Genomic DNA, 27,662 nt, shown 5'->3' with positions numbered 1-27,662 from the left:
AAAAAAAAAACCATGGGAATAAAGCTACAATAAATCGTACGCGTTTGAATACATGAAGAACTTTCCTTTCAGATTTTTTTCCCAGGCGCCATCAGCACACAGTGATTGATGTTATCCCATAATAGATTATATCACCCAGTCAGTGGATTTCCATGATAGATTTTAATTAGTTCTTCTTACGGTTTTGACATGCCCGAGGTGTGTTGCACACCAAAAACCAGATAAATCAAAGACCTGTAAATCACGTTTATCGTTGGGGCTGTTAAGAGTTCAGCAAATATCTACCAGGTTCACTCCAAGTGCTCGGCTTTCACAAGAAAGAAAATAACACAAAAATCTGAGGTCTGGCTTCTCCCCACGCTTTTCAAGGACAGTGAAAGTGATGTGTAGCGAAATAATGGATTTTTCAAAGGCCTAGGAGAGCCATCATTCTTACATCCTGCTATATTTGTACTTGAATTCACACATTGTTAACTTCAGTTGTATCTGCATTCAGGTACAATAGTGAGGTACTCCATGCAATAATAAGGTAGCTTATTGTTGTTGAGGCTTTTCCAGCTAACAATGGATGCATCAGACATGTAGTATCAATGACAATATATGATATAAGCAATGCACAAGTACTTAAACAGCCATTGTCCATAACACAATGTGTCACAGCTGAAATTGCACAGTCTGAAATTCTCCATTTTATGGCTAAAACAATTCTGCTTATTCTTTTGACATCCACCACTTGGATTAGGATGGAAGGGCTTCCTTAACGAGTGACTTTTCTGCTGACATCCTACAGCTGTGAAGTTTCCACTAACCATTCCAGTCGTCGGTGGGATTTTTCCTGCACTGAGCTTCTACAGATTCCCCACTTCTTGTGACGTTCCTGGTGAAAACCTCAGCAAACATCGACACACACACACAGCTTCCAGACACCGCTACATCAAAAGCTTCGGTTTGTGTCCACGGGTTCCTTAGCCTCCGATAACATCGCAACAGTTCGAAAGTCGTTTATAAAATGTGGCAAAGCATGTCTACACAATTATTATAATCAGATCATATTAAATCCCCAGCATGGCAGAAAATTACAATCTCTGAGGTCAGAATGTCACATAGGTTTGCAACCCATCCGGGAGCCTTTTATGGCAAAGACTATGTTATACCATTGAACAAGCTACTTCTGTTACATATTCAGGAAAAGTGGATGGAAAGTTAAACTGCCAGCCATATAAACTGTTTTTATGTTTAGCGGATAAATTTATACTTTCAAGCTGCCATAAGTTTCCCGTCTCAAACACTGCAGATACTGTGTCGCATTCCTGCGCAGAATAATTTCTCTCTCCAACTCCACCGCCGGACACCGCCATGCGGAAATGCGTCACTTCAGGTGCCACAATGCTGGAGTAGAAATGGGACCTTTTACTCAGTTGCTACTCAATGGCAAAAGGATTTTCACGGCACATGACAGCTGTTATTAAAAGTTATTGGATGCGATGTGCTCAGCTGACACAATTCTGATACCCAAGTACGAAATACATTTTAGCGGTTGCTTTTATCTAAAGTAACATACAACTGAAAAGTGAGAGTCAGCCAGTTCCAGGAGCAACTGTAGTGAGGAGCCTTGCATCAATGGTGAAATCACTCTGCCAGTCACAGAATTTGAACCAACAACCTTCCAGTCACTGGCACAGGATCCAAACCCACTGAGCCACACACCGCCAGAAGGAAAACAGTAAAATAATATGAGTGAAATCAAATTTTTAAGAATATTACAACTGTGTACTGTGTAGCAACCCAAGGCTGCTCGGGTGTCTGTCTGTGCTTTTTGATTTATGTTGTATGACTTAATGTGCAATATGTGTATTAACATGTGCAAAATGAATGATCACGCATTAGAACAAGATCCTTGTACATGCCTGTACAGAGATAACGCTGATTCTGATAATTAAACCCATCCATCAAGAAAACAGAGATCCAAACACCAGCCAAACAGAACACTTTTAGTAACATAACTTCTTAACAAGCCAGCAGTGCATAAAGAATAAATAATACTATTAAAATCCTACAAGGTACCACACTAACATGACAGAGTGAAAGACCACATAGACTAGACACATGAACTGTACTTCACATGTCTACCGAGAAGAAAGGGCACATTCAGTGATCGTTACTAAGTGCAGTTGATGTAGACAGTCTGCTCCTCCAATTGAATATGTGACTGCAACTGAATATACGCAGCATGCAGAATCATCAGCTTCAGTTACTGCGTGACTAAGCATTAGAATTACAAGGACACTTGATATAAGCAATTTTAAAGATAGTTTTTATTGTTGGGTGTGATGGGTTGGCGCCCCATCCTGGGATGTGACCCACCTTGCACCCGAAGCCTCCAGGAGCCTCCCCCATGACCCTGAACAGGATAAGCGGCTTCAGAAAACGGATGGATGGATGGATGGATGGATGGATATTATTGTTGGTGCCAGATGCGGTGACCCCAGCTTCTCAGAAACAGCAGGACTCCTGGGAATTTCACTAAGTGTCTATGGTTTACAGAGAATAGTGTAATAATCAGAAAAGCACATTGTTGATGACATAGGTCAAGTACAAGATGGACATACCAGTTAAAGCTATCAGGCTATAAGGAAAGCCACAAACGCAAACCGCTCAGTACAATGGTGAGAAAGGCATCTCCCAACACAGAACTCCTCAGCCCTTGAGGTGGTTCTGGACACAAAAAGGAGATCCTACCTCGTTCTACGTAGAGGTGGCTAACAAAGTAGCCAATAAGTGTATGAATACACCACTATTTATACCTATTAAGACGTTAAGTTAATGGCCGCAGTGGGAATAAATGCACGTCAGTGCTGTACCAATATGCAACAAACCACTCTACCTAACACAAACCGGTACGTGACTTCATTTCCTCCGTTTTATGGAGCGCAGCGCAGCATCGTTTTTCTATTCAAACCAATCGCAGATCGTCTCCGTCCCAAGCGCCCTGATTGACAGCGAACATCGGCCAATTGCTTCAACGAGTCTCAGAGCCTTCATCCAATAGAGTCGCCGGTTTGGTTTGTGGGTGGTGACGTAACGGTAGCGGAGTTTCTGTGGGAACAGGACGGACATTTCCTCGGTTTACCCTCTGCTGTCACTGTCCGCCCTCTTTGCCGGTTCTCTCCGGGCCGCAGCCATGGTTTATCACTCACTGGCGTTGCCGATGATCTGTTTCACGACGTTGTGGGCTCTAGTGGGTATCGTCGCTCCCTTTTTCGTGCCCAAGGGACCTAACCGAGGGTAAGCATCTTCTGCTCCTTATGCAGCCCTGATGTAACTCAGTCATTTAATTTATATTTTAATATGACAGCCTGTTTGGAAAATATCGAACTTGCATCGGGGGATAAGGTCGAATCGGAGGAGCGTGCATGCTGTTTGTCTAAAAGGATATTAATGTTAGAACGCGGTACCCCGAAGGCCCAGTTCGGCTCTCAAAATGCCTCCCAGCATCCGGAGCTGCTCGGCCCCATGCTGGCTAAATGCACCATACGCTGCATAAAAATATCGCTTTATATGTCTATATGTTTTCAGCCAAACTCTGTCCCCCATCTCCTCCCTCATCTTTTTTTTCCAGGGTTGTCATCACGATGTTGATACTGACAGCCGTCTGTTGCTACTTGTTGTGAGTATTTCCGGCTGTCACGCACCGGCACGTCGGTGCCCGGTTACCTGTTCATATGGTGAAGCGGGTCTGTCAGTAAAATAAGCCGGTGTGTGGTTTAGAGGGTCGGGGGACACCCCCATAGCCCGTCCTCGGAAGCCCTGAGTGACAACATGAGAATATGTTAAAATACAGCGTAAAATATAACTCTAGAATAAAAATATGAGATTGATAAAAACCCACGCGTTTTTGTTCCCTTACATATTTATAAGCTGTTGCATATAAATTATGTGTGTGTTTTTCCATTTTCAGTAAAATCTATAGGGCAAATGGTAAAATTATTTCTGCTTCAGTGAATACAGCAGAGTTTAACATTATGGAGCAAAATGTTTCTCTTAATTTTTCAGCTGGTTAATAGCGATTCTGGCCCAGACAAACCCCCTGTTTGGACCACAGCTGAAGAATGAAACCATCTGGTATCTGCGGTATTACTGGGAGTGAAATTCTCATCATGGTAAATCTGTAGCTTAGCTAACTTTGCTTTCCCACTGCATGTCTATACAGACTCTCACAGTCATAATACCACTGGCGTACAGCAACCCTGCCCCAAAAGCCATGTTCTACGTACTGTATATATTCAGATGGACTGCCCACAGGATCCAGTGATTAGTTACACTAAAGTAGAACCTTCACTGAAGGTTCTTGCACATCTTAAGAATTAAAATTTTTCTTTGAACATTTACTGTCACAAGTTAAGCACTTTTATCTGCATCCGTACACATAACAAACATGGTAATTAACGCTCCCCTCCTTCTCTCTCCATTTTCTTGTAGTCCAATTCCACCTTGAGGCCAGCCCTTTCCATTGCTCTTCCCAGGACGATGTCTGAACTCCAGTCTCCTTCCCCCAGTCCCTTATCAAACGCCCAGTAAGGATACATGAGGCACAACACTTCCTGTTTACAATGCGCACGAGGGCAGCGACCCTGTATTTTTCATGATATTGAAAATTATGGCATTTCCCTGCACTGAAAAATAGAGGTGTGGACTCAGACAGCTTGAGTAAACACTCTCTAATGCATCCTTTTCAGGCAGACACTGTCGCCATGTTCTTCTTAATCACTGCAATTTTCATATGACAACATCACTGGAATATTAACCTATAGCTGGTATAGCTGGAATGGAAAGGGTCGCCCACTGTAAATATTATCTCAAAAGTGAAAGTGCTGAAGTTGTTTATGTGAGATGAGCAGTCTCACATGTCTAATCCCATTCATACACAGTCGAGTCACGTGCTTTCCTTTGTGTGTGCAGTGTGTGGGTTGACTATGTAGAAGTGTTTTTAATTTTAATTTTTTTTTTTTAGGTTTATTTATTTGATTCGGTTTATTTATTTATGCATTTGTGTTCTCTAATGTATATCGGATAGCAGTGTTGTGGACGTGACAGCTATACTGTGAGCTGTGTGTGTCAGTCGTGTGTGCAGTCAAGAGGATTCAGTGCCGGTCATAGAATCTATAAGAGGACAATAAGGCCTACTTCACAAAGCCATCTCTGTGTTTCCACTGCAAGACGCTTATCTCCCATTTCCCTGAAGAGTGCTTAACCAAAACCCGTTTCCATGGTGAACCCAACAGTCACTTAAAGCTGCGCCGTTCTTACTGTCATCCCAACACGTCTCTGTAAACAGTGTTTTGCGTGTTTGACTACAGTGTTGCTGGCGAGGCTAATCTCCAGAGATGCTTTCCATCTTTGTTTGCATGCTATTACTAGGGCTAGAAGCATATAGTATATAGTTTTTAAACTGACCGGTGTGTGTGTGCGCATGTGAGAGAGAGAGAGACTGGCTAGTTGCTTTATTGAACTGTAAACAGTGATGTCATCGGTGCTTATGGGCTAAAATGGTCAGTGATTGTTATTTCTTTATGTTTTTCATTTAATGCCTTTGTCCAGAACTGCATGTACTTTCAGCGTTCAGGCTATTTCACCAAAGGCACATCAGCAGTTCCTCTCCCAAGACTTGAACCTTTACTGTTCAAGGCACCTGTGTACCATTCAATGGCTTTCGGTCGCTGCTGTGTTCACCGTGTAGCCTCCCCTGATGTGGAGATATTTTGGCACGTGTATAACGGAGCACAGACGATGGCTTTTGGGGGGCGACGTGCATGCTCGATAAGTAGATGTTTCCGCCATTTCCCCTGTCCTCCTGAAACCGCCGAATAAAGGTCGGGACGCATTGAAAGGTCCAGGCTCAGACGTCATTTTGTGTGTCCCGCCTCGTCTTCCTTTCGCCGTGCCTCTCGCGCTGCGGAACGGCGTGTTTCACACTCCGGGAAGTGTGGCATCATCACACCAGACGCTGAGGCACGGCAGTGGGTTGTGAAGACTTTCACCCTCTGCGACTTCACATGCAATGTCAAACTATATTCGTTCTGTTACAAATTGCACGTTTTATTTAGCATTTTTAAAGTCGGAGATAATCTTTTTAGGCCTGAATTCATTTCTATATATTCCTTTATTTGTTAGCGAGCCTGTGTAATCACGTAATGGCCCCGCGGTGCTGAAAGTGAGCATTAAGCTTGTGTTATCAAAGGCCTGTTAGCTTAGCGCACGGCTCAGTCATTCTAACACCTCGTATCCAAACGGGCCTCCTGGCAAGTGCTGTCGCCTCGTAACGCGCCGGGACCCAGTTAGCAGAATGTGTGCCACTCTCTCTCTCTGCTTTTCTGCCGTGTGTGAGAGTGGGAGGTTTATGTCATTGAAAGATAAGCCCAGTATTTGTAAACAAGAGCGAGGGACCCTGTGTGATTGAGTGGTATGCAAGTGACCTAACAGCAGAAGAAAAGACAAAAAATAAAGCTGGTGAAATGGAACATTATAATTAAACGCCGCGTGTGTTAATAACAACCTCCCTAGATTCCCAGAGCGTCCGAACCTGCATGGACGGCAGCGACGGGCCACAAATGGACGACGGCAAGGTGGGTCCATCTCCATTTTAGCAGGGGGCCTGAAAGGTAACTGAAAACCGAGATCAAAGTGTGCCTGGACTTTACAATTTGCCAGCCTTCTGTAGGAAATAATAAAAAAAAAAAGGGCAGAGAATAGCCTTTTCCCCCCGAGGCGGCTGTCGTTACAGTTCCGCGTGTGACTGTGGACTGTGTGCTTTTGAGTCCCAGCAATGTTTTAACCTTTCAAGTTAAAACATTTTATGCAAATGTAAACTTTGGATGTTTCTAACACGAAAATGAAGACGCGAAGGCATCTGCTGTCCTTATGAAGGATAATGGCTGTATGTGTGTCTGTCTGTCTGTCTGTCTGTCTGTCTGTCTGTCGGTGTATCTATACTGCATGTCATTCTGGAACTGGCTCTTTTATGTGCAGGATCTAGTGAGCATAAACTAGCTTTGTTGCGAAGACAACTGCAGCTGAACTTATGAGTATGGAACTCATCCAGGCCTATCTAGGTCATTATGTAAGAGGTGTTATATCAGATTTGGTGTCAGCCGGATGTATGGTGTGTGTCCTCCACCTGACATTCCTCTTCGCCTTAAAAAGAATGATTGTTATTAGCTCCTATATTTAACGTTCTACACCCAACACTACAAGTCTTCACGATTTTGTAAGGAGTTGTTTTTTTGAGGAACAGTCAATGGCCAGGATCATTGGCCAGCTGGTATTGGAGGGTCACTGGAATCTTCTGTGTGTTTCTGTGAACAATGATACATTGTGTGCACATAGCAAGAGAAAAGAAATGGTCCGTGCTAGTGTTTCTCAGTCCAGTCCTCAGGGACCCCCAGATAGTCCTTTTTTTTTTTTTTTTTTTTTTTTGCTCCACAGCTCACAAAAAAATGTGATCTGGGAGGGAGCAAAAATGTGGACGGTCTGGCAGGGAGCTGGGAGGGAGCAAAAATGTGGACAGTCTGAGAAGCCATGAGGACGGGGCTGAGAAGCATTGGTCTACACAGCTTCCCGAATGGCCGTCAGTATTTGAGTCATAAGTTTGATGTAAGTGAAGTGGGAAAAGGAACACACGAGATTTGAATCTGTAATTAATAAATCTTGGCAAATATAATAATTTAAACATACGCTACAATTAATACGCTTAGGATTAACGCAAAAAAAAAAATGAAATAACGTTGGAGGTTTCTGTTTATTCACGTATAAATATGAATTATGCACGTATAAACACAAATTTTTCGTGATGAACAAAACGTAAAATAAGGATATTATCAAATTATTAAATAAAATCTTGAATCGAGGCTACGGTGTTGCGGCGGTCGTAACGCACGTGGCTGAGAAGTGGTCATTTACACATCCTCGCACATTTGGTTCCATGTGCTTTGGGCATCATTGAGGGGGTGATGACGGCGGGGGGCAATGTGTGAGGGGGCGTTTCTAAAATTATTATAACTATCATTATTCTTAAAGATGATAATAATTAATAATAATGACAATAAAAATAACAATAATAATAATAGGAAGAGGAACACAAATGCACACGCCGCCAGCCTTTTGTGAGGTTTTCTTAGGTAACACGTTTGGTAACGATTTCAGCGCGTCGTCGCCGACCGCGGCGTGTTTCGTAAGTGACCCCATCTGGCTGCGGGCGGGGGACGCGCTTCGCCAGCTGCTCCCAGGACCAGGCGAAAAAAAGCCCCCAGATCCTCCATGGTGACCCCGACGGGCTGGGGGGGCGGGTCACGTGAACCCTTCCACTGACGTTGAATTTTCTCGTTCTCAGCCATATCCGTTTTCAAGTGCCGTGAACTCATTTGCCCTTTTTCACCAACACGGTGCTGTTTACAGCTGACACAGTTTCCATTTTACATACGGACTTTTCCCCGGCGTGATACATTGGCTTTGTGAATCGGTAAAAAAATAATAATAATAGCTTTCAACAAAAAAAGTAACATGTAAACTCACCGTAACTGAATATATGACCATTTCGCCGAACAAGAAAGAATTTTTCTTTTAATTCTGAGTCATGCGGGCGACACCATGTCTGTCGTAAGGGGGTTAGCTACTTTCCTGTGCATTTCTTAAGGATGATTACAAGTAGAAAACACAAAATGGTATCCCTCTGAAAGCACGGTGCACGTTGTAATTTAAGTATTATCGTTGCAGACAGGTTTATCCCCTGATACGCCATGCGTTCCGATATTTATTTAATTAATATTTATTTTTAATTTCCCTTTTATAAATTATGGACCAGCTCAATACCAGCTGTTTAAAACTAACTTCCTTTATATGGGATAAATAATTTGTTTGCTGTCTGTTGGTAATCTCTAACGTACCCTTATTGTATTCGGTTTTGCCCAATTATTCATATTTGGATGCCAAGGCAGACATTTTCTATTTGTGTATCCCTTTACTTGCCCGAAGAATTCTTTCAAGGGGAGCACGACGACACCGAATAAGGTAGCTAAGCTTACTTATTTAATTTACAGAAGTTGCCAGCCGTCATGTGCTTTTTCTTTTCTTGTTTTTCGGCCGAATATTAGTTTTGATCGCTCTTGCGAGTGTGTAGCAGACAGTGTCGGGGACCGATCGCGATTTTGGGAAGGCGGCTCAGCCGAAAGCGTGCGATTTCTCCGACTCGTTTGTTTAACTTTCGGCGTAAAAACTGTCACTGCCAGATCTGGCTGGATCGCACATACAGGTGGAAAAAGACGAGAAGGGGGAAAGAAAAGGGGGGTAACTTCCTTCTTAGTCTGTCGTCTCCTTTTTTATTTTGCCAACCACATTGGAAATAAGGCCGAAGGTCGTCTGCGTTTTCTTTAATTTAACTTGCCCCCACCGCCACCCGTTATTCTGGCTTTGGGAAGGAATGGACAATAAATTATTGACATCCGACGGTGCTTCCAGCTGCAGCCGAAATTTTATTTTGTAAGGTAACGTCCGCGACGTAATTTGTTGCCGCTGTGTTGCTTTGAAGTGTAATAGGGACAGACTGGACCATCGATGAGGGCACCGGAGGTTTCCCGACTTGTTTATAATTCTGCGGACGATTATGAAACATATCGCAAGTTGGAAGACAAGGTAAAAATCCGCGATCGTATCCCGGCGGCTTTTTCCTTTTCACAGTGGATAAACAGAAACTTTGACAGCCTGTCGTGCGGTAGATGGAGTAGTGGGCACAGAGGCTTGGGTCCGAGTGTCAGGTGGGACACATCTGCGCACCTTTCGGGCAGCTCCCCTTGCATGATCGGCCGCCTTCAGTGGCTGTAGCAGGATGCAGGATAGGTAAGCTGCGATGAGGTAAGGGCACCGGCCAGCAAAAAATCAAACCCATAATTCGACTCTGCCTTAAATCTCACATTTTCCTCGAGAAGTACTTTGTGGCAAGACTTCGGGGGGAGATGTTGGGGACAACAGTATATGCCATGTTTCTTTCTTGCGCTTCGGAAAGAGAGAACAAAAGGAGCATTAAATGTCTATTTTGTTGTTGTCGCGATTTAGACAGTGCCGGGGAGCGGACGCTGTCTCGGTGGCTTTTTACCAAAAACGAAACGCCGTCCCTGTGCACCGACTTCAGCCGACAGCACGGCTTCTTTTATATCTGACAACTCTGCCATGTCCGGCACCAGCTCCATCGGCTCTATCCCGGGTGTCGTGGACAATAAAGAAATTTCTGTGCCATTTGTATTTTTTCCCTCCCGAGTTTAATCCGACGTGGGTCACATTCCCGGCTATAACCAGGAATGTCGTTTTGTTGCTCGGAAAGGCGCTTTCTCTTAACTCCAGTTTTTTTTTTTTTGCTATTTAACAAAACTGCCTCTTGAATCCCGAAATTGAATTTGCAGCCTCCCCCGCAGCTCTCTGGGGATGCGAGCTGGACGATGCACCTACACCTCACGGCGCTGAAATTGCGAGCCGAGGATCCGCGGCCAGCCTGAATTCACTCTACTGCTGTTTTTGCGCATTTTGCCAAATTAAAGCAGATATTGAGTATCTGTAACCTTATTTTCCACGCGTGCTGATAAAAGGAAGGCCACACACGTGAAATCGAGTGCCGTTTGTGTATGTGTCTGTGTGTTTTTCCTAATGGAGGTAAATGCATTTGTAAATCCCTGGCTGTTAGTCAATATGAGATTCTCACCGTGTGTATTTAATCATAGGGGCCCCGGGAATGGGGTGCTGGGTGAATTGCCGTTCGGTGTTGTTAACAAATCGCTCTAGAACCGAACGTCGGTGATCTTCCAGCGAGGTGCCAGATTTTTCTGCTCTTGTGGAAATACCTCCTCTGAAAATAAATGTGCCTCCTGGTTCCACTTACAGCTGTGGGCCCAATATGTCAGCCTTTTATGTAATTATGGGTTTTCAGGCAAAGGTGCACTGCTTACTAACGTTTTGGCTCATGGGTTCAGCATCTTTCACCTTGCTCTTCTGATGCCAGGGTGTTTATTGAAGTAGCTACACCTGCAACCCCTCATTCTACATGGCGTAGTGGAAATACGTCGAGGATACAGCCAAACATAGTTATTTGTAGTTACGAGTTGTAATCAAGCAGCGGCAATTAGCGACTTGTCATGTGACAGGTGGTGTGAACCCTGAATTCACGGCTTCACAACGTGCGAATGGTCTGCTGGTGGTCTCACTTGGAAGAGGCGTCCCGTGACCGCTGAAGGTGTGACAATCTCCATCCAGCAAAGCATTGGGCATGCCTCAGGTTGGTTCCTCTGCCCCTTCCTGCCTGTCTACATTCTTATTTACCACAGTAGGCACCTATGGCATCGTTTATAACCAGGTATAACTGAACACTGACAGGAAACGCTGCTTCCCCATCTTTGTGCCCAACTGTGATTGACTAGTTTGAACAGTAACTGGTTATTTAGAGACTGGTAGTTATTTGTGGAATGATTCCAGCAGGAGGGGGGGGTAAGTCTGCTTCTGCCATCCTGTGTCTGCAGCCGGGCATGAACGGGATGGAACCGATATTTGGCGAGGCATTTGGGAGCCACCGGTGCCTACTCACGCCGTACCCGTTAGCGGGGTCTCCGCTGGGGGGCAGGACCGACTGCGACCAGGTGAGAGCGGACCTGCCGATCTGTGCGTGAATAACCCGTAAGTTAAAGTGTAAAAGTTAGAGGTGAGTAAAACTTGGATCAAGTTAGATGTCGCTTTACATAGCCCTGAGCAGTCGTGTGGGGGTCAAAGATATCTGCGGAATTTTTGGGTAGAAGTGTAAAGGATAGACCTTCGTTAATTAGATAATGTAAGAAAGGGTTACAGCTCTTTATAATTATGGGATTGTTTTAGCTGAATTGTCTATGGTGACGACTCATTTCCTCGCAGAATGTGGTCCTGATGCTGGGCTCCCCGGCGGTACCCCGTAAACGGCCCTTTGAGCTGCTGAGCGACCTGGTGGACGATGGCTTCGGCGAGGACCTGCACCACGAACGCTGGGACATTTCTGCACTGGATGATATCACGCGCTACACCAAAGGCAGCCTGGAGGGGGAGCTGGCAAGCTCGGAGGTGATGCTGATCGGCAAGTGGGGCAGTAGGGAGGAATCCACGGAGAAGCAGGCCGGGTCCGGGTTGGACACTCGGGTCCGGGATGAGCCTGATCCAACCCCAGAGCCCAGCCTCGCCAAGTCGTCTGCATCTGACAAGCAGGAGAGTACTTTGACACTGGGGGGTGCAGCTGCAGAGGCAGTGGAGGAAGAGGAAGAAGGGGAGGAGGAAGAGGCACAGGGCCAGGCAGTTACTGAAGCCACTCCAGTGGAAGTGTTTCAGCAGCCAGAGACCACGGCCTCACTGTCTCCCAGTGCCGTGGAGCTCCGCAGTGAGGAGCACAACTACTCCCTGCAGGCCGACCAGGGCTCCGGATCCAGCCAGGGCTCTGACAGCGAGACGGCAGACACTGAGGATGAGGAAGGGGAGGAGGAAGAGGAGGAAGAGGAAAGAGCAGCAGAGCCTGGCGACCAGAGCTCCTCTGGAACGGAATGTGGTGAGAGGCGCGCTGTGGTCTGACGGCACCTCAGCCTTGAATTCAAGTCAGATTCTGTTTAGGCTTTCAGTGGAGACTATTTATAGACATATATATATAAATATATGAATATATAAATACGTGTGTATAAGTTTAGTCTTGGTTCTCTGGGATTTTTTCTTTCCTAATTTATACTTGGCTGGCTCTGCTTTTCCTGAATTCTTCTTGAATATTCCACGGAGTCTTAATTCGTAACGCAGGACGTGGAAGCACCGGCTCCGTTTTCCTCGCCGTTAAAAGCAATTAGAGCAGCATGTGGGTAATGGAAACTCCGGGCCGGATGTTCACACGTGTGCACTGATAAACGTGCGCTGACTGTCACTGTGGAAAAAGTGAGTGGTGACGCGCGCGGGCCATGCTCTGACGTTCGCAGACGGCCACGCGGGCGAGAGGCCGGCGAAGCGCAGGTGCTTCTGGGAGTACAGCCACGGGCGCGACTTGGGGAGCAAGAGGGTCGGGGTGAGGTGGCCGCTGTCCTGGAGCTCCAGTACCCTGCCCAGCACCCTGTACCGGAGGGACGGGACGTCCGGCAATGGTTAGGCTTCCTCGGACGACCTGTGCACCCATGGTGGGATGTATGGTGCTGACTGCTGCCTGGTGCCTGCATTTTGTTCTGGTTTTCAGTCAAATGTTCATGTGGCCAAAAATGCAAATCGATTCTCAGAGCAGAACTTTAACCAAGGATGGGAGTGCAAACAATATAATTGTTCTATTTCATCCTGAAATATGAATGAAGGGAATGTAAAAAGACATCAAAATATTTGTCGTTCCAAAATTTCATTTCCAGATTTTACCCAAAGAACCAGACCAGAACTCAAACTCTGCACAGCCTTGAGTGAGATGTTTTCCTGACACATTTATTTATAGAGTAGGCACAGAAATGTCATTAACACATTAAGGCAGGGGCGCCATAAGAGGGGGTGGGGGGCAGATAGGACAATTCCAAGGGCCCCTGACTGACAGCATAATTGGATTGATCTGGGTTGGAGGCCCAGTATGAGATGCTGTCCTGCAGCCCAAAATGTCTAGCAGCGCCCCTGTGTTAAGGGTATCCATGCTTATGGCTGCGTAAAAGTCTGTATGCACACATCTGCAGGGCACACAAATCGGGCTGCTAAACATGGAGAAGAAAAGAGATTCTATTCACTGAATACGGTTCTTTTCTTTTAATGTGCCTTCAGTCATGTGACTGCAATTGAAACCCAAAGATTTTGGGTGGGGAATTCACCGCTTAGAAGCCATATTTGTAGACTCTGACTTGCAGGTTGATGAATTATATGGCAGAGTTTAAAGATTAACTGGCTAAATCCCCCACCCGCCACTTTAGGCAAGAAAGGGCGCCGCAAGGCCCGCAAGACGGACGCCAGCGACCTGACCCCCAACCCGCAGAAGCTGTGCAGCATCGGTGAGCAGCTGCAGAAGCTGAACGTGGCCATTGACGGCATGGGACCCGTCAATGATCTGCCCGTGGTGGCTCGGGCACGCTCCCGCAAGGAGAAGAACAAGCTAGCCTCCAGGTAGGAGCTGGAGAGGAGAAGAAACCGAAATGCTGAGAGAGACAGACGGGGTGACCAGTGTGGGACTGGCCTCTAGTGGTCTTGGAGGTATCTGTTATACAGCAGCTGGTTCACATCTAAAACTCAAGATGTCCTCCAAACAGTCGCTCCAGTTAAGTAATAGAATAAATTTATAGTCGTTGCTTTATAGAGTGATGCTTTCCAGAAGGGACTGGTAACGTGGGGGTGGGAGTACTATAAAATGTATCCCCTGACCTCTTGTGGAAAAGGACAGTTGAAACTATCTCTGGAAAACGGTTTGCGTAGAGTGCAGTACCATGTTGAGAGCTGGGATGAAGACCAGACACACAGCGATTCCCCAGAGCCTTGTATAATTGGGTAGAAGTTCATCTGAGGACAATGGGACGTGAGGTGAACGTGCATCTCCATCGTTTCTTTCTGGGCTCCTTGCAGGGCTTGTCGCCTAAAGAAGAAAGCCCAGCACGAGGCCAATAAGATAAAGCTGTGGGGACTGAACCAGGAGTACAGTGAGTGGATCCGCACCTCCGTCAGCTGTGGCTTTCAGTGTGGCCTGGGGGGACGTTTCCGGTTGAGGGATAAGAAATTTAATACAGTGAAAGCTTTGACATGCCACTTGTCCCCGAGGCCTGTTGTGATCCTAGTTCATCTGGAGCACTAATCCGTTCAGCTGACGGGGAATGCCCAAATCTCTGTCCTCAGGCGGCATCTACACTAACAGCACTCACCTGACGTTAGCGGTGATGGTGGAGTTAATATCATGGGTGCAGTATAAAGCTTCTTGTAGTGTGAGGAGGACCCCATTAATCCACCACCTACCTGTTTTTTTTTTTGTGGGTAGACAACCTGTTGGGGGCGCTGTTGAGGATCAAGGAGGTGATCCGGCAGAGGGTGGAGAGCAGCGACGAGTGCAGTGATGTGGGCATGACAAAGAAGCTGGAGGACATTCTGAAGGAGTCTGCTGGTGAGCGAGGCCCAATTAGATACCTTCAGCTGTGTGCATATCAGTGGTCGTCTCTGTCGGTTATCTGAAGCCTAATGCATAAATGTTTACGTTCACGTTGGGAATGTGCCGTAGGCACTTGGCCACTTCCCCAAGGTCGCCGTTCTCTCACCGCGTTTATCCACACAGGTCCCCTGGTGGCCGGCCGGACCAGAGAGTTTGTGGAGAGGATTCTGGAGTGCAGCGCCGGAGGGCAGGTGGACAAGAGACCCCAGGCAGGGACTCAGTCCGTCTGACTCCTGCCTCCCCCCCCCGCCCGGCCATCCTCACCCCCCCTTCCATTCCCACTTTCCTGTGTGTGTGTTTGTGACCAACAGAATGTAGTTATGCTTTTGATTTCCCTAAGATTCAGTAGCGGTAATATAACGTTTTCCACAGGCTGCTCACCGCAAGCTAGCTGCTACAGTTCTGTGTGTGCATGTGGTGTGTGTGTGTAAACGTGAAAGAGAGCACACACTATAATGAAACTGTGTGTGTGTGTGTGTGAGAGCACTAGGTTACCCCCCCCCCTCCCCCCCCACACCCTCCTTTATCCTGGGTATATTTTTATCCCATTGTGCCTAAAAATAGACTTCACACTGCTCATTGTAGTTGTTGGCTGTGGAAGGGAAGCTGGGTGCTGAGGTGGGGGGAGTCCTTTGGACGGGGTGGGCTGTACATGGCAGAGTACTTGTGACCGAAAAAATTGTGAATCTGGTGCTTTACAACAGAGGGCATAAATAAGCACTTTGAAAAACGTAAACACGTTTAGGAACTATGTCAAGTGTACACATCCTGAAATAACTGATTACCGTTACAAGCTTTTCATTTTCCAACCTTTACCCGGTTTGTACAAAAGGGATATGTCTCGATGCCTTTTTCGTAAAGCCTTCCGCAATCTAATGTGAATTTATGATTGCAAGTACTGGAGAGTTGTCTTTTTTTTTTGTAAATGTGAATAAGTTCAATGTGTGCTGTATGAAGACAGCCGGATGTTTGGACCAGGGGGGTGAAAAACACTTGATTGTACAGCTGGTGTCAGGGGGGTGTCAGGACTATTCACCGAATCAGCGAGTCTCAGGGCACTGTCTCTGACTCGTTGGCAGCAAAGCAGCTTGGTCTCGGTGACATGCGGCGGCCCGTAACCGTGAATCCTTCTGTCGTGATGTCTGCTGGTAACCAAGGGCAACGTTTCTGTGTTGAGTGAGGATAGCTTTATAGTTGAGGATATGTGTTAGTAAATGTCAACAGGTAGACAAGCTGACCTTGGAAAAAGGAAGAAAGACTAACTAGTTCTGAGAAGAGCACACGGGCGTGTCACTTTTGGGGAGGGGGCGGGTCTGAGCCTCTGAGCACGTGGCGAGTCCCAGCACCCTGGCATCGATACTGCTGCGCCGCTCCTGTTGTCTGGACACAGTGGGTCCGGTTCCGATTCCGCTCCGAGCCCCGGCGCTTTCATAACAATGCCTTCTGCAAGTGCCTGGAGTTAAAAGCCATAACGGGCAGCGCCAGGTAACTGGTGCCCGTGTTGGTGGCCGTTTCGTACCGCGACCGTGCCCTGGGAGGAGGGGTGTGGCCGGGCCAACGGAGGGCACATGCAGCCCGCTCCCCTACAGATATTTCGTTCACATTTACTATGTGCCCAACCCTGGCAGAGAGCAAAACAAAAACAAGTAGATTTTAAAGCAATAAGACCGACCAAGCGTGTCTTCAGTGTGGAGTCAAGACTACTCATGGCAGATATTGTCATACCAAAGACAACGTCTAGGTGACAGAAGAGAGTGAACCACCCTCTTCAGGATGATGTGTATGTCGAAAAAAAAAAACCTAAATGCTGTTTTTATTTGCCTCCCCGTCCGTCCGATGGAGGCCAAGGGCAATTGCCAGTTGAGCTTATATGTTCGCTCAAAGCTAGCCCAGTCTGAAGGCTGCTGCCACATAACGCTATCTCTGCGCTCGCCATCTCACGGGACCCAGCTCTGATTTCTGGCATAAGGGATGCAGGTCGGAATCTTCCTGCAAAATAACTGTGGTAATGCACAACCCGATGTTTGATTCTTCCTACACGTTTGAGGTCGATTGTACTTCACGTCATCCGGCGTGAAACCTGAAGGTTGTACGTGCAGTTTCTTGGGCCAGCATAAGAGCCGTGTTCATGACGTAAACTGTTCCTAATGCCAGACTGGGAATTTGGGTCATGTGTGATGGGGAGCATAAACAGCCCGACACAGACTGGATATAAACAAACCAAGGCTGCTTTTCAGGCTGTGCACATGAGTTGCTGCGTTCCTCCAGAGCCTAAATCTGAATATGCATAAAATCGCAGGAACTTGAGTCCGTCCATCCGGTGATGGAGAGTGACCTTCGTCACATTCTGGTGTCCTGCAGATGCAGACGGACGTGGTTAACACTACTCGTACTCCCATTGTCCTGTGTACTGTGGACCCCTGGCTTTATGCACAGCTACCGGTAATATAGTCTGCCTTCAGCCTTATATCTATGTAAAACACGGGCCATCGTTCGCTATGGTATGCACCAGTGTTTATCCCGCCGTGAACATCGCGCGCGCACTACGAATCCTACGTGCATCCAGATTTGCGGACCCGCATACTGGGTTCCGAGACGATACACCCGGAGCGATGCACGTGTATCAACACTAGCTAGCAAAAATAACGAAGAGAGAATCCATGCTGAGTGCCTATCCACAGACAATGTGCTTCTTCCAGTGTTATGCTGTATTCTGGGGGTTCTTTCTCTGCTCCTGGAATCCCCTTCCCTCCCTTTCTTTCACTCTCTTCTCTCAGCCGAACAGCTTCGATTTCATTCGGGCTTAATTCCATTCCAGCTCCGTGCGTCGGCGGAGCAAAACTTGCGCAACGGAGAACGGAGCGGTTAAATGAGGGTCTGGCAGCGCCGAAAGGCCGAGACGCGTCATTCCAGAAAGTTTAACGGTCCACCGCCGTCTCCTATCGCACCGTCTTTGTGCTCTGTGTCTCCTATAATCCAAACATAGGTACTCTTTGCTCATGCTTTGGTCTGACAGGCAGTCAGTAAGACTTATGTTACCCACCTTTTCTCTGTAGCAATCATAAAACACGAAAACAAACAAAAAAAAGTGCCGTACAAATAGAAGCCTAATTTGTTTTTCTGTGAGCGTACTGTATACCTGTATAATGTATATTTTACTATTTATAAGCAGCTGTTGTATTAAAGTATTTTTTTAAATGCTTTGCTTTTGATCATTGAATTGTCCCATGTCCTACACTGCTTCAGCAGGCCTCATACTGGTAGAAAATCCAGTTAAATCCTAAGAAAGGCCCAGTTTGATCCCTGGGAGTGATTTTGGGGTATTAATCTAATGCTGCTGTTACTGGGTAAAGTAACGAGTCTCGCATTTAGCAGAGACAGTGGCGAAGGCTGCCGGTTAACTCTTCAAAGGTGCTGGGCTGACCCTTTGGCTCTGTTCGGCATTCAGTTACATGCTTGGCCGTGCTCTAGAGTAATTGGTTTCAAGTAATAAAATGTCTTCTTGCAGGGTGAGCGGGGGGGGGGGGGGGGGGGGGGGAGGGGAGATAGATATAGACACGCCCACTTCAGGCATTAGCTCACGTGTCACACCAGCGAGCAACATGAACACCTCTGGCTTAGTTTAAAAAAAAAATAATTTAATAAGACTGCAGTTTATGGCCAAACAGTCACAATCCCAAAACCCCATCTGAAAACAACTGAGCATCCCTTTGCCCTGTATTTACATTGCACAATGCCCGGTTAAGACGGTTAGTTTGCTAGGTCCCATCATTGATTAACTCATCAAATCACACTCAAGACTTTGGCCTTTATAACCAAACCAATTCACACCTGGAAAATGGGGGGGGGGGGGGAAATCACCAAACCACCCAAAGGCACCTTTCACATTTTTGAGTACACAGGCGTACTTTGGTAGTTCAGGCAGTAGCGGGCAAAAGCAGCTGAGGATCAGGTGAGCTTCGGTAATGCCAGACGTACCGTGAAAGACGGACAAGTGCCTCAGACGATGGGGGAAGAAGTCAACATGGTTCGGCACAAAACAAGGAAAATATTTACAGCGGTACGGTGGGTGGGGGGGGGGGCGTGCATAGCGCTCGCTGGGGGCACGTTTCCAGCATAAAAGAGAACGACAGGCGGGAGTTCAATTTGTCACCACGCTCTATTTGCAGCAAGCACCCACCCCACACCTACCCACAGCTTCTTCCCTGGCAGCGGTGGTCTCCATGACGACGGTCTTGGTCACCACGTAAATCAAACTGACGGACGCGAATCCGGGCCCGTCGCATCGGTCTCTGCTGGCTGGCAATTAGCGACACTGTCACCCAAGTTTAGAATCACCTGGCTTCATATCTGTGCTAATGCCCCTCCCCCCACCCCCCCGACGCTGGAAAGCGAGCACTGAAATCAGCACTGTCCTTCATCTGATGCAACACGGCGTAACACTACCCCGGAAAAAAAAAAAAGAAAAAAGTTCATTTGCTGCGCTGCCATTTCTCATTGTGGCAGTATTAGTACACGCCCCTTTTGTTGCAGGGACAGGGCCCCATGAAAGCCCTGCGGAGAGGCGGTTCTCCGGTGAACCGGGACCTTGTTTAAACAAACATGTTATGGCTTCCTGGCAGTGGCCAGGTTGCCGGTAAGGAGCTGGGGGCGCTTTTCTTCCAGGATGTTGCAGCCTTCCGTGCTCCGCTTCTCTCCCGGCATGCTCGCCTCCAACCCCTCGGCAACCGTGACCCCGGACAGAGGAGCCCTGGACGACGCGACCCTGAGATGCCCGAGAAAACTATGCCGCGTCGACAACCCAGCCAGACGCTTGTGCTGGGTGGATAGTGCCCCCTTGAGGACGGAGGAGTAGAAATGAAATATCCCTCTTAAACTCCGCTCCTGCTGAGGACTGTCCTTGGTCACCCTCTATCCTCTACGTCTCTCCAATGTGGTGACTATATGAATCCACCTCCCCATCCCCACCAGAAACCCCAGCCGTGGCCGTCCGCTGCTTTGGCCGTGTCCCTTAGACCCCCACCAGGGCTTCGCCCTCTTCTGCCCACAGCAGGTCCAGGGCCTCCACCTGCCGCTGCTCCCGCTGGTGAATGCGCCGCAGTCGCAGGATGTACAGCAGGATGGCCAGCAGCACCGTCAGCATGCAGGCGAAGAACAGGTAATGGTTGTAGACGAAGGCGACGCGTGGCCAGCTGGGGGTGAAGTGGCCGCAGCGACTCCTGCTGGAGGTCCCTGGTAATGTGCACACACACAGAGGCACTAAACGCAACTATAAAACACTGTAGATCGGGATCAGTAAAGTATATGGATCTAAGGCTCACAGACTATCGGGTGGCAAAGTCACTAAGGGACAAGGCTGGAGGCAGAGAGCGTATAGGATTCGTCATCTGAAGGCTGCAGCTAAAAATCCAGGAAGAGCTGCTATCGCACCCTAAAGATAGACACTCAAACGGGATCACATTAGCGAACAGAAACCTACACTGCAGATCTATAAACGGATAACAGATGAGCTACACGTTTGCAAGGCCAAAACTGTTAACCTTAAATTTCAGAAGGGTATAAATACTAAAGATAGGTGTGTGTGTGTCAGGGGGGGCATACCTCAGCGGCAGGAATCGCGTTTTTGAACAGCATGGCCCCCAGTGTCCACTGCACTTCCTTGTCATAGACCAGCTGAGCTGTCTTTAGGCCTGCGTAGTCTCGTGGAAACCGGAAGCCGGAGTGCAGAACCTCGAACATCCAGGCGACTTGAAGCACTGGTACCTTGACAGAAGTTCGAAAGCTCATTTACACAGAGCGTCTAAGATGCACACCACCACTGCGTAAAAAGGCCTTTACATGTTCACTGCACATTAACCCACACGAGTCAGCTGATGTTCATTATATCAAGGGCATAACGCGTGTCCTTGTCGGGATTAACAGAAAATTCCAGTTACTTAGCATACACCCCCACCGTTGTTGTTCATTAGTGGTGTCCGGAAGGAATGTAATTAATAATAAACTGGGTAATAGTATAAAAAGTACAAAAAAATATATACTGGCAAGAACCAGGGCCGTACTTTAGTCTGGAAAGGTCTGCTTGTATGGAGAAAAGCTTGCTGTCCAGCCGCTGCTTTAAAGTCGACCATTTGGTGCCGCAATAATCCTGTGATGAGAGGCAGAGTGAAGTCGAGGCTGCGGGGAGCCCGCAGAGAGTGACATGGATCCAGCCGTCTTAACAGACATGGCCGAGTACGCTGGACAGTTACCGCTGCAGCCCTGGAGAAGCGGGCGCTGTCGTACTGTCCGCTGATGCGCAGCACGTCCTCGGTTGCAGTAGTAGAATTCGGAGAAGCCGTAGAACTCGCTGTTGTGGTGGTCGACGGGGGCCTGGTAGGCGTCGCGCAGGGAGGCCGTGTTGTTCGGCTGCCGAGCAGCGGCCTCACCGTCTCCTGGCACCGCTGCCAGTCGCCCAGCCCCCGCAGGAAGACCGTTTGCCCTTTCCGCTGCACCGTGTCGGAGAGACCCGCCGGCAGGCAGGGATCCAGGTAGGGCGTGGACTCAGCCGTGCCCGTCTGATCGTTCGTGAGCCTGGGGGGGGTGTAGCCGCTTTCAGAAAGAGGTCCAACTGACACCACGGCAGACAGTGACATCGACGCCCATTACACTGGATGACAGAAAAAACCACCCAGGTGTACAGGTCACGACCGCGACTCCTCAACTGCCGACCACATCCAGTCACTGACTTGGTCAGCATGGGTCCCCAAGTGAGTCTAAGTCGAATCAAGTCGAATTCAACATCAATTTCATTCCCAGGTAGTCTAATCATGTCATATATTGAAACAGACTCTCCAAGAGAGACCTATACCGGTCAGATTATACCAATTAATTAAAGAAGTAATTAATGATCTAAAAAAGAGCAGTGCGCACACACACACACACACGCGCACACACACACACGCACATGCACACACCTGTTCCTGGCCAGCGTGCTGTTGACTAGCTCGTCCTCGTAGCGCTGCCGGGCCATATTGCCCCCGTAGCCCAGGAACGTGGTGACATAGACACGGTACACGTGCTGAGCGTGGTCCTTGTCACAGCCCCAAGTTGAATTCTGCCAGCGAGTTCTTGGCCGTCTCCTCCTGGCAGGGCAGGTGGAGAGGTGAGGACATCGTTTAATCCCACACGGAGACTTTATCATTAACTTCCACATATAAAGCCTGCATCTCAGGAGTTTACAATGGAGAAAATGGCTTAAAGCCAGAGGCAGCCATTACCTGCTCGGGTGAGCTGAAGGCGATGGCAGTGGGCACTTCATAGGCTATTTGCAGCGAGGCTCCGCCCATGTCGATGATGCCAACCGTACGCCTGCGACTGATTGGCTCCTGATTCTGCACTCCAGTAGTAACCTCGACACAACAGCATCTTCCCCTACAACAATCAGGTTCGGTCTTGTTGTGAGAACCACTACCAGAATGTGGTTTCCCTTCATGCAGATCTGCTTATCATTTCTGCCCAATGTGTCACATGACTTCTACCAAAGACGGGGAGCGGACACTGTTCACAACCTCAGATCCTTATCAGCCAGCAAATATTTAAACCTAAAAATTAACCTCACACATTATAAAAGAGGATCTGGAAATGTAACATAATACCAATAACAAGTAGTCAGCATTACCGAAAGTCTTTCCTTAGATCACACAGTTGTAGAGTTAAGATCCTTCGTCAAGGATAACAATCAGGCACTGTTGCGTTACAAGCCTGTAGCTTTCGACGCCGCGCTTCTCACCAGTCCACCTCTCCTCACCGTGCACGAGTGGCATGCGAAGCAGATACAACGTGCAGATGGTGCTCTAATTCGGGCAAACGGAGCCACTCCTTAAGCTCACACTCACTTCGTCGGCGTGGGTCGAAGCGGCCAAGCACGAAATTAATGCCAATCCATGCATAAACTCCTGCAGTGAGAAAAAGCAGAGCAAGCCGATGACAACACGATAATGCGCGCAATATGTGGAAGCTGCAGGTGCTGCAGCCGAGGGACAGGGGGCACCCAAGAGCGCGGCAAACCAGTTGCCCTCCCTTACCTTCCTGTTTCCCAGAGATCACTTCCGCCTGGGAGCTGGAGAACAGGAAGTCGAACTTTGCCGGTACGTCTCTCGCCAGGTCTTCCAATATTGCCACCTGCTGGCTGGAACGACAACAGCAGAGTCCATCCATCAGACATGCAGAGGCCCAATGCGCTACAGTCTTGGCTCCACATCTGCAGTGCAGAATGCGAGCATGCAAACAAAGAAACAACCGTAAACAGCATAACATGAATACGCTTCTTTGCTGCCGGGCTTCTGGCTGACACACACAAGCTCGGAAACCTGTATATTCGCCTCGCCATCTGCTGCACTGTGGGCGCGTGACGAGGGGGGCTGGCGCGGGCGCCAGGATGTCAGACGACGGGTGGCCCACCTCTCGGGCAGCAGCCTCTTGCCAGCCGTGCATAGGATGTACAGGGGGGTCTCCCGGTGCTTCTCCCTAGGGATGCGAGCTGCCGCAAAGCTGAGCAGGGGCTGCAGGTAGTCGCTGGCCTTGTCAGGCATGAGCGCTAGTGTGGATATGCCTGAAAGACAGCAGAAAGTCAGAAGAGACTGGCCAGCCAATGTGGGGTGGGGTGGGGGGTCACCTGATACAGATCTCCACCAATGCTGACAGGTCTCACAAACAGAAAGTGTAGTGCAGGCCTTAACTCCACCGACAAGACTGAGGACCCTCTAGATTAAGGCAAGCGTCACACTCCACCAAACCAAACAATTTTATATTCTGTCACAATTTCTGTAGTAAGAATCTATATTTTCTTGAGCTAAAATTTAAATTTGCAAACAAAACCTGGGTGTGCAAACGATTTAGAAAATATGAGAGGTGGGGTAACATCAGCAGAAAATACTTCCTTGTTAAGAAGATTTTTTTTTCTAACATCATGGAAAACTTGAGTAATTGCTGATAAGTCCGAAATATTTTCGCCCCAAAGCCTGGGAATGTACCTTTCATAAACATGTGTTTTAATAACAGGAGGCCATGTCCCATGTTTCAAAATGACAGATAAAGCATCATTCCTCGAAACCACAACTTATGCTGTGTTCCATTTACCCCGGAGGTCAGCAGTCGGACTTAACCTCATTCCAGTACAGAAAGCCATTTAGCAATAACGGGGACCTGTTTCAAATAGCAGGATCTCTTGCTTAGCTGGATAACTGTGGGATTTAAGGTACACCAGTTTAAATGGCCTTTATCTTCAATCATTTACATTTAACCCAGACTACCTTTGTATCCGCCAAGTTACACTGCGATGCCAAGAAATCCTGCTTTCTGAACCAGGCCCAGTTCTACCCAGGTTTGTTGCTTAGCCATAACGTTTCTTGGTATTTTGCACATAAAACACCACAGCAATATGTGCACAGATAGCCGGTTGGACAGTACTGTGTTTGTGACCCATTTAATGAGCCACAACTAAGATGTAAGCGCTAATAAACATCTTATAACTACAGCTGAAACTTCTCTTGAGGTTGGGGCGCCGCCTTGAATTCTGAGGTTTGGGATGAAGAGGTTCCTCCGATTTTCTGAGCTGGAACCTCAGGGGGCGTTCCATTCGAAATTTCCAACTAGGAACTCGGAAGTTCCAACTTCAGAGTTCAAATGGAACGTAGTAATGATGGGCAAAATGAGGCTTCCTGAAATGTTTGTTGTATTTTTTAACCCCACGACATGGTGTTTTGGGGCAAGCATGGTGGCCCTTTTTTTGAACAGAGCACCATCTAGTGGGGTCACAAAATACAGCAAATGGTTCACGAGGTGTCATTTTGTCCATTTCTAGAACGCGGGAAATCAATGCTCCCATTCTCTACCAGCCAACCCCCCCTAGACGAATTAGCCCCCCATACCTGGCTTTATCTTCTTGACCACAGGGGTGCGGGTCCATGGTCCCGCATCTGCCGTATGTCCAGCAGCGAGTGGGGGTTGCCGTTGTGGGGGGGGCCAGTAGTAGACAAAGACACGTGAGCCGCTGCTTCCACAGGTCGACCACGATGCCGTAGTTCAGCGCGTGGGTTTTGTCACGTCAGTCGCCTCCATGTGCTCCAGGAAGGACAAATACCTGCCAGAGAGAGACGCTAAATCTGAACGAAGGCCATCTGTGAAACACAACCAGTGCAACTCTCCAGGATTCGGGGGGACAACGGTCATTCGATCATAGCAGCCCTGTGCCGCTAACATGCAGGTATCTGCACTGTTCTCACATGTGAGATAACTGATGTTTTCCCACTCTGCTCACTTATTCACGTGTCCCGTCCGCTGAGCAGGCTTCCAGTGCTCTGTCTGGTACAGGCCCAGGAGAAGCAGCAGCAGGCATGTGACAAGCACTGGCCAGAAGAGGCGCTGTCGAGGCATGCATCCCAGGGACAGGAGTGACAGGCTGAAGTGCCAGGAGGCCGGAAGACGGCAGGATAGACTCAACCTGGAGAGGCGGCGGGAACACTGTTAGTCCCACTCCCCATGGCAAGGCTCAGCCCAAAACCAATTCAAACTGACAGTCGGCATAAGAATCTGACAAGGTGGTGTGACACGCACAGAGCCATACATCAACAGTTTATTCAGCTATTGCACTTTGATCTCCACAATCAGTGTGAATCACGTTTCAAAAACGCATCAATTGCGTTTCGTTTATGGGCTACCTGGCCATGGGTCCGGCAGCGGCTGTCACCTTCTCATGGTCACGTGACACCGGGACCCTGCGGTCTTCGAGCGCCGCGCAAGAGGTAAGACAAGATTAGTCAGATTAGCCGATACATATTTACCTCAATGTCCACTCGGCGATAACGACAACAGGCAGAAAGATAACTAACTCAATAACAACTGCTCCTTTTAGGACGGCGAGCTTCCATAAAACCGCAAAACTTCGACTGAAAGTGGCTTCCGCTTTCGCAACAAAACCGTTAGTTGAGCTTAAATGTACTAATAAACTGATTAACTATTATTATTTCCCACATCACCAGACAGCTTTCTAACGTTAAATTAATTCTGTACTGTCTGATCACCTAAATGTGTATTTATATGGTCCCCAAGAAATAAAGTACCTAGTTTGCCCACATATATAAAGCTAGCTATTAGCCGGTTAGCCAGTCAAGGTAGGTAAACGTCGCACCCACGCTGTTAGTAGGGTATTAGCTGTACCTTAGACAAGCTGGCCGAGGCTCCACGCTGCTGCTCGGTTTGGTCTGAGGAAAACGCGATGCGCAGTCACTCATGTCGCCGTTATCGCTACCGCACGCCGCCCCGTTTTCAGCACAGCCGACGCCGTAGTCAGCGACCTGCCTGTGACGAAATACGACGCCACGTCACTAAGGAAACCGCAGCACTGTCGCAAAACGCCGGCGGCGTGACCCCGCCCCATTTATGTGGGCTCCGACGCCCGTCCACGTGTGTTATAACGCGGCCGGACTCTGCTACTGGTTGACCGACACAAACAGTGTCGCTGGTGTGTTGTTCACGCCGATAAAGAGACCTGGAGCTGAGTCATACAGCCCTGGTTCCTCCTGACCCCATCAAAGTGTCCTTGAGCAAGACACTGAACCCCGAATTGCTCCCGGTGAGCAGGTTGGCACCTTGCATGGCAGCCTCCGCCACCGGTGTTGTGAAGGGTGAATGTGAGGCATGAAATGTAAGGCGCTTTGAGTACTTGTAGGAGTAGAAAAGCGCTATATAAATGCAGTCCGTTTACCATTTACCATACTGCTCCATAAGTTACATCTAAATAAACCCACGATTCTTGTAATAAGCAACTAGATATCAAATTCAACGTAAGTAAAATGGAAAATATATTGTAAGGTTTAGGTTCAAATGGTAAAATCTTTACGCCTGTTTTCTGGTAATGATTATAGGCTGTATCGTATGCATCCCGTCCCAGGATACGCAATTACTGAACAAAACCTTATATGAAAAGATGTTCAGATACCATCCCATCCGAGCTGTACCCCAACCTTGTGCCCTATGATGCACGGAACAGGCGGCTCTGGAGAGTGAAGCGGGATTTCTTGCTTAGCCAAATGTCTCGTATTTAACATACCCAAGGTTGACATGGACATTACTTTCGTTCATTTAAGCATACATTTGGCCCAGATTATTTAAAATATGTCAAGCTATTCGGCTAAGGACGAAATCCGATTTGGTAATACAGGCCCCTGATCAGGATAAGCGGTGAGAAGATGGATGGATGTTTACATAAATAATTCAGTTTGGTTAACGTTAATCGTCTGAGCTAATTTTGCTTTCAATATATGGATGTAACAGAGTTATAATCAGATCGCCTACAGTCTGGAACGTAGAGACCAAAGACAAATGACTTCAGCATCAGAACGCCTATATTAACCTCTTTCGCAGCGTTTAGCTAATTTGCTAAGTTAAGTAGAAAGTCAGAAATTCTGACATCTACTTGCCACAGTGATAGCCAGTAACAATA

The 27,662-nt window shown here is 47.8% G+C and overlaps 3 protein-coding genes across 6 annotated transcripts; 2 read left to right on the top strand and 1 right to left on the bottom strand.

The window, feature by feature from the left end:
* The first annotated feature begins 3,077 nt into the window (after positions 1-3,077).
* Positions 3,078-5,887, top strand: atpv0e2 (ATPase H+ transporting V0 subunit e2). Its single transcript, XM_048987524.1, has 4 exons — positions 3,078-3,285; positions 3,620-3,667; positions 4,054-4,160; positions 4,480-5,887. The coding sequence occupies exons 1-3, from the start codon at positions 3,182-3,184 to the stop codon at positions 4,145-4,147; spliced, it is 246 nt and encodes an 81-aa protein (XP_048843481.1). The 5' UTR covers positions 3,078-3,181; the 3' UTR covers positions 4,148-4,160; positions 4,480-5,887.
* A 2,542-nt stretch (positions 5,888-8,429) lies between these two features.
* On the top strand, positions 8,430-18,382 carry LOC125715689 (CREB3 regulatory factor-like). Of its 4 annotated transcripts, none has more exons than XM_048987522.1 (10): positions 8,448-8,515; positions 8,991-9,063; positions 11,184-11,314; positions 11,556-11,672; positions 11,941-12,598; positions 13,011-13,172; positions 13,965-14,154; positions 14,608-14,681; positions 15,014-15,136; positions 15,305-18,382. In XM_048987522.1, exons 3-10 carry the CDS (start codon positions 11,306-11,308, stop codon positions 15,409-15,411), a joined length of 1,440 nt encoding a protein of 479 aa, XP_048843479.1. In that variant the 5' UTR covers positions 8,448-8,515; positions 8,991-9,063; positions 11,184-11,305; the 3' UTR covers positions 15,412-18,382. The 4 variants fall into 4 exon arrangements, with proteins under 4 accessions (XP_048843480.1, XP_048843479.1, XP_048843478.1 ...); XM_048987521.1 differs by lacking the exon at positions 8,448-8,515 and adding an exon at positions 9,581-9,684 and having other exon boundaries at positions 8,542-9,063; XM_048987523.1 differs by lacking the exon at positions 8,991-9,063 and having other exon boundaries at positions 8,430-8,515.
* Positions 18,383-18,798: 416 nt separating this feature from the next.
* Positions 18,799-26,905, bottom strand: LOC125715856 (ectonucleoside triphosphate diphosphohydrolase 7-like). The gene is given in 23 exon segments (XM_048987871.1): positions 18,799-20,372; positions 20,374-20,413; positions 20,783-20,805; positions 20,807-20,928; positions 20,931-20,944; positions 21,241-21,326; positions 21,430-21,492; positions 21,494-21,591; positions 21,594-21,751; positions 22,135-22,262; positions 22,264-22,302; positions 22,438-22,593; positions 23,057-23,115; positions 23,245-23,348; positions 23,621-23,771; positions 25,090-25,123; positions 25,126-25,182; positions 25,184-25,222; positions 25,224-25,247; positions 25,250-25,301; positions 25,479-25,661; positions 25,879-25,942; positions 26,378-26,905. Coding segments are annotated over 22 exon segments (1,818 nt in total). The 5' UTR covers positions 25,887-25,942; positions 26,378-26,905; the 3' UTR covers positions 18,799-20,192.
* Positions 26,906-27,662: the final 757 nt, after the last annotated feature.

This window comes from Brienomyrus brachyistius, chromosome 20 (assembly GCF_023856365.1).
Source record: "Brienomyrus brachyistius isolate T26 chromosome 20, BBRACH_0.4, whole genome shotgun sequence".
NCBI lineage: Eukaryota > Metazoa > Chordata > Actinopteri > Osteoglossiformes > Mormyridae > Brienomyrus > Brienomyrus brachyistius.
This window is presented reverse-complemented; position numbering and strand designations above follow the sequence as displayed.

Excerpts from the sequence above, each read along its gene's own strand:
- atpv0e2 (XM_048987524.1), top strand. The coding sequence starts at position 3,182 with ATGGTTTATCACTCACTGGCGTTGCCGATGATCTGTTTCACGACGTTG. Across the intron at positions 3,286-3,619 it reads CCCAAGGGACCTAACCGAGG|GGTTGTCATCACGATGTTGA; the intron begins GTAAGCATCTTC and ends TTTTTTTTCCAG. Across the intron at positions 3,668-4,053 it reads GCCGTCTGTTGCTACTTGTT|CTGGTTAATAGCGATTCTGG; the intron begins GTGAGTATTTCC and ends TTAATTTTTCAG.
- LOC125715689 (XM_048987523.1), top strand. Across the intron at positions 12,599-13,010 it reads CTCCTCTGGAACGGAATGTG|ACGGCCACGCGGGCGAGAGG; the intron begins GTGAGAGGCGCG and ends TGACGTTCGCAG. Across the intron at positions 14,682-15,013 it reads GGGACTGAACCAGGAGTACA|ACAACCTGTTGGGGGCGCTG; the intron begins GTGAGTGGATCC and ends TTTTGTGGGTAG.